At 41.7% G+C, this 6,000-nt stretch overlaps 1 protein-coding gene across 3 annotated transcripts in view; it reads right to left on the bottom strand.

The window, feature by feature from the left end:
* AP2B1 (adaptor related protein complex 2 subunit beta 1) overlaps positions 1 to 6,000 on the bottom strand; it is a 77,186-nt gene continuing 71,186 nt past the window's right edge. For all 3 annotated transcript variants that reach the window (XM_039334609.1, XM_039334608.1, XM_039334610.1), the window contains one exon: positions 1 to 4,512. In XM_039334609.1, the coding sequence (XP_039190543.1) occupies positions 4,438 to 4,512 (75 nt within the window). In that variant the 3' untranslated portion in view covers positions 1 to 4,437. The remainder of the gene's footprint in view (positions 4,513 to 6,000) is intronic.

The raw sequence follows: 6,000 nt of genomic DNA, 5'->3' as shown, positions 1-6,000 counted from the left end.
TCAAACTACAATACCAGGATTTATTGGGAGTAGCCATGACCTGTACAAAACCAATCGTAAATTTGTTGTGTGGATATACTTAAGATTTTGTAGAGAACATACACCATCCATTTGTAATAGACTATACCCATGTCCTACCTTTATACAGTGTATTTAATAAATTGGCTACATCGCCACCTGCCTCCTTTAGACCTTACATAATTAGTTAACTAGGGCAGCACATTAATCACATATGTAATTTTCCCAATGTTGTCTCCTGAGATCCAATATTTTGCATAAAATGTTTCTATTGCAGTAATCATATATTAAAGAACTATGCAGTATTTTCTCAAGTTACAGTACTATAAACATCGTAACACCATAACATCTAAACTCACTGTAACATCTATTTCTGCATAACCAAAGCAAGCCAACATAACAAAGCAAAGCCACCAGAAGCAGTTACCTTCCTATACCATTCTAATGACAAAAATCAAGTACTGAACCTTACTTTGCCTCACCCCCTACCCCTGTCACCAGCCAGTTTGGGGGGAATGAGCATCCCATTGAAACTTTACAGTACAAATATATACTGTATAATGAGCACAACATCGCATCACACATGGAAGAGATTAGCTGTAGAAAGAAGGCCTCTGTGTTAGGTGGAACATCCATGGTGCCAGTAAAATATGACACCCCTTCATTAACCATGGGTTAATATAGATGGAGAGCAAGCACACCGCATAAGTCATGTGAAAAGGAAAGCTGGTCAGAAAAAGTATTATTGATTTAAACTTTCCCCTAAAGAAGTACTGCATTGCTCAAGGATTTGTTCAGAAGAGAGGTCATTGTCTTTGAATGGGTTTAAACTTCTGTATTTAACTTTTATAGTCTTTGGTTTTCATCTCACTCTCATTGTTTTATGTTATATGCAAACTTGTCTCCAGAAGGGGTTTTCAGATCCTACCCTGAAGGATGGATTGGAAATAAAACAAGTGTCTGATCTCTCCAGTAACTAAGAAGCTCCAGCTGTAGTGGAAGACTTAACAGCAGTTTGACTTCTATTACAGCCTAGAAGTAGGAATCACACCAAATGTCTTGCCTTCCACTTCCTTAGTTCTTTCCATTGACATTTCTGACAGAAGACAGTATCAGACACGGCCAATTGTGTAAATTACATTTATTGCTGATACAAAGCAAAGCTCAGTTCAATCATCCAATTTCCATTCCCGCCCCCATGTCAATTGGTTTTGAATGGATGGAGAAAAATCTACTCCCCTCTGGACACATCTCACAGCATGCAGTCAAAAGAACACAGCACCAGGTCCATCAGGAAAAAAAATGGATGCAGAAGCAGTTTCAGGCAGGTCTGTGGCCTTCCCTGCTACCTTTATTTCATTTGGGGTTTTGGACACCAGCTCTGCTGATGTTGGAAATGTGGTTTCACATCACTGATTTGGAGGTGGAAGAGCTCCAAAGCATTTATTCTTGTAAAACAGCTTCCACTCATCTAATTGCAAGAGACACATCTTAAAAATGCTATGGTTCTAAGTTTCTAGGTCAATCCTTTTTACTATCTAAATCAGGGGGGTCAAACTGGCAGCCTGCAAGCCGCATGCGTCACAGGTAAGCCACGCCCATCCCAGCTCCGCAAAGGCAAAAACGATACATCACAATACGTCACAGGATGTGATCAGGTTTGACACCATGATCTAAATGTTGACAAAAAGGTAACTACTGTATGTGCCTTCCTCCACCCCACCCCATCAATGGGAATTGGCATTGAGCGCTCACAGGAAGTCCTTTAAAACTAGAAGAAAAAGGATCTTCTGTGACTTCACTTAGCACATAAAGAAGTAATTGGTAAGCCAGAATAAATGCAGCCCTGCATGTAGAGTATGTGACTGGGACAACTTCCTTGAGGTCCAGGCACAAATCTTCATGACTTGGGACTCTGCTAGCTTCAGAGTGTCACTGGCCGTTTTGCTACGAAACTAGCTAACTTTAGCTAGCACTGCAACTTCTAATTCCTGAGTTACACAATGCCATTATGCCTTCTGGACCGTCTAAGCACAGCATATGGCAGTTGTACAATGACAACACAAACATATTTGTGGTTATTTTATTATGGGAATCAGGCTAAGCCAAAAGCAGGATGCTCAAGAACTCCCAATTTTAAGATGACATAGTGGTTATTGAGGTTCTACTGATCTGTCAGCTACGGGTACTGAATTTGGCTTGCCTATGCAGGTAGTCCACATCACAGCCTTTAGACTTTCCAAAGGAGATTCAAAATGCAGGCAAAGAGCCAATGAAGACACTTATGACCCAGAGTGACTTCTTGATTAGCCATATGTTCATGAAGAAATTAGTTTGGAAATGCAGTTTGAGACACCTGACCAAAAAGAGCCAAGGTCTCATGTGGTTATGAAGCAAGCATGATGGAATTATAGGTAGTCCTTGATATATGACTGTAATTAAGCCCAGAATTATGGTTGTAAGTCATTGCGTCATAAGTCAAGGCACCCATGTGACTGGAAGCAGTGTTCTGGCCTTTTTTGCAGTAACCATTAAGTAAATGTTGGTAATTTGAATGGAAGTTTTTTGCCAGAAACCAGCAAACAAATGCCAGAAACTGGCAATAACCATCATGAATCATTGCCATTAAGCGAGGATGATGAGGACTTGCCCAGTGAAAATATATAATTCTGCTTTGACAGGCATAGTTTGATCAACTTAAACAGCAAGTTCTAGTAATCTGCCTATTATGTTCACAGGTGAGTGATTCTTTAAGTTCCAAATAAAAAAAGGCTTTTCCACCAAGCCTACTGAATATTATCTTGGCCTAGTTCTATAGTTTCTAGTTTCAAAGGCAATGCAGCAGCCCACTGGAAAGTTTATGTGTGCTCCTTGTGTGGGGGTAGGTGGGTGGAGGAAACTGAAGTCAACTGGGACTTCTGCAATGCAGAATTTGCTCAGAGGATCTCCCAGACACCACATCTCTCAGATAGGGTGGGAGATAAAACAACTACAAGAAAGGGGGCAATGGAGATGGGGGCACAGGAGAAAAAAGGTAGACAAGCCAGGAGGTAGCTGACATGGAGAAAAAAGACCATCTTATCTTTCCTTAGACAGAACACATTAGGGGGCTAATGGTGAGACCAGATTCAACATAAAAAACATGTTCCTCAACGATGAAGAAGTGGTAGGGCATAGATCCTTGCTAAAAGTTATATTCTGGTGGAGTGTGGATGGTTGGAACTAAGAGCCCATTTCAGACACACTGGGGTATAGCTTGAACCTGGCACATTTATGTGGTGGCAGGAAAAATCCCCACTGTTTAGGTTTCCAGAGAGATTCCATTACATAGATAGCAAAAAAGGAGACAGTAGAAGTTTGCCCAGTGAGATTGACACCCAAGTCAAGAGGAAATGGTAACTGGATTAAACTGTCCACAGTCAGGATAACCAGACAGTCGTTTCTGCTGCCTTTTTTCTTTTCCCAGCCTTGCTTCTGAAAGCCACTGTATTGGTTGCCATATTTTTTTAAAAAGACACTACACATGCACAAAGCTATCAGAACCCGTTGTTCAATCGGCAGCACATGAAAAGAGTATATGGAGCTGTGATGCACACTGATGCGTGCAGGGGCAGCAGAGGCATTGCCCCTCAATTTTTGTCCCTGGGAGTTCAAACAGCAATAGATTGTCTGTTCAGCTACAAACCCTCAGGTGTCCACAGGATTAGGTTTAGTAAATGGTGGAATTTTTAGTCTATAGGGAGGGAAGGCAAGAAGAGGCCTTAAATAATAAACTACAATTCGTACCAAGTAATCGAATTTCCCAAGGTTAAATCAATAAGCCAGCATTGGTTTCCTTGCAACAGTTGTACAACTAGTCTTGTTTCAATGCCCCTCCTTTATTCCTGCTTATTGTAGACAGCTGGTTCATTACAAAAATTAATCAGCAGTACGCAAATACAAAAGAATAATAAAGTGCAGTGTGTGTGTTTTCTCTCAGATGCCTCTGGCTGGGCAGAGAGAGTGTGTGTGTTTATTAAAACGAAGAAGCATATTACAAAATATTAACCAGAGGCCGACTGTGGTTTAGAAAATGCAAAGCAATGGCACGAGATGAAGAAGCCACAGGAACAAACGAGACAGACATGGCACAGGACTGCAAAAACAGCTGATGCGGAGTGGTTACAAAATTCTCACAGATGCTAAAAGTATCAAATGCAACATCCCCTACTGTTACCGGCACGTGGACACTACTTGCTACCTTGGTTTAGCCTCAGCTTCTGGAGCTGAGGTCTCAGACACAATACAGAGCTGCTTTTCCCAGATCAAGGGAAGGAATGTTCTTTGCCAACACCAACACATGGGCGGTGGCAGTAGATGTGGAGTTAGCCCCGCTCCCATTCCCATGTGGTGAGGTGCTGGCAGTGGTGGTTTGAGAGATTAGTTTTTCAAAATGGCATCATAGACTTGGTAGACGTACTGGGACACTTCAGGGGCTCGGCACTTCAGAGACAGCTGTTGGAGAAAAGAGGGAAGGGGGATTATTTCAGGAGTCCCTGAGCAATTCACCAATGGTGGATGGTTGGGAGGCAGAGCTAAAAACTGCATGAAAATGGCCCCAAGTCCCTTCCCCATTTCAATTTAATTTACCATGTCTGACATTACTAATCAGAATTTGGTTTTTCTTTGTAAAAAAAGCTAGCCAGGTAACCTTGCCCAACATGCTAAACCTCTGTGTACTGCATGGTTAATGTATTCTAAATCAGACCATCACATTCAACAACAAAATAGCATATTTATCTGATCACAGCATGTTCTGCCAGCATAACTGCCCTTCATTAACCTGGTTTGAGGGTTGTGGGTGAAACCAGCCAATCTTTTTCTTAAATATAAGGGTTCAATCATTTCATGGAATAAATGAGAGGAAAGGGACTTGATGCCTGCCAGATGGAGTGAATTCCAAGGCTAATCCATTATTGCCAACGTGACCATGCTAATAAAGATGAGTGTTGGAGACGTGCACACTAGACAGGCCCAAAATTTGCCAGCCAGTGGATTAAATAGATGATTCATTTTCTTTAATCAGGTGACAGCTTTAGTATTCTCATCTGTCCTCCAAATTTTCTGAAGTGATCATTTGAAATGCGGTTATGATATTTAACTAAATTTCTTCTTGAAAACTTGGAGTACAGGTAGTCCTCAACATACAACAGTTCATTTAGTGATCGTTCAAAATTACAGTGGCACTGAAAAAAAGTGACATGACCATTTTTCACATTTATGACCATCACAACATCTCCATGGTTACATGATCAAGGTTCAGCCACTTGGCAACTGGCTCGTATTTATGACAGTTGCAGTGTCCCAGAGTCGTGTACCCACCTTTTGTGACTTTCTGACAACCAAAGTCAATGGGGAAGCCAGATTCATTTAAGAACTGTGTTACTAACTTAACAACTCCAGTGATTCACCTAAATCAGTGGTTCTCAACCTGTGGGTCGGGACCCCATTTGGGGTCGAACGACCATTTCACAGGGGTCGCCAAACAACGCAGTCCGCCATTTTTTCCCCCTTTTCCTTAGCTGTGCTACTCCCTTTTATTCTATTGGCTTTTGAAAGCCAATAGAATAGACTCTCTTGAAAGCCAATAGGAATTGTCCAAGCTGTCTCTGCCCTGCTGAGCCCGCCAAAAGTCCCATTCTGCAAACGGTGCTGCACCAGTTGAGTAGTCCTTGACTTACGACCGGTTGAGTAGTCCTCGACTTACGACCGGTTGGAGGTCGCAGCATTAAAAAGGTTGAGAACCACTGACCTAAACAACTGTGACAAGAAAAACTGTAAAATGGGACAAAACTCACTTAACAAATGTTTCACTTAGCAACTGAAATTTTGGGCTCAATTGTGGTCGTAAATTGAGGACTACTTGTATTTTTTTTTAAGCTGTGAGCACCAGCTCAGTAACAGTTTCCCCAAGGAAATAGCAAGTTAAGACAGAAAGAAGAA

Source organism: Crotalus tigris, unplaced genomic scaffold (genome assembly GCF_016545835.1).
Source record: "Crotalus tigris isolate CLP2741 ecotype Arizona unplaced genomic scaffold, ASM1654583v1 scf7180000017632.1879674, whole genome shotgun sequence".
NCBI classification, from domain to species: Eukaryota; Metazoa; Chordata; class Lepidosauria; order Squamata; family Viperidae; genus Crotalus; species Crotalus tigris.
The sequence above is the reverse complement of the archived record's forward strand: the minus strand, read 5'-3'. Positions and strand labels throughout refer to the sequence as shown.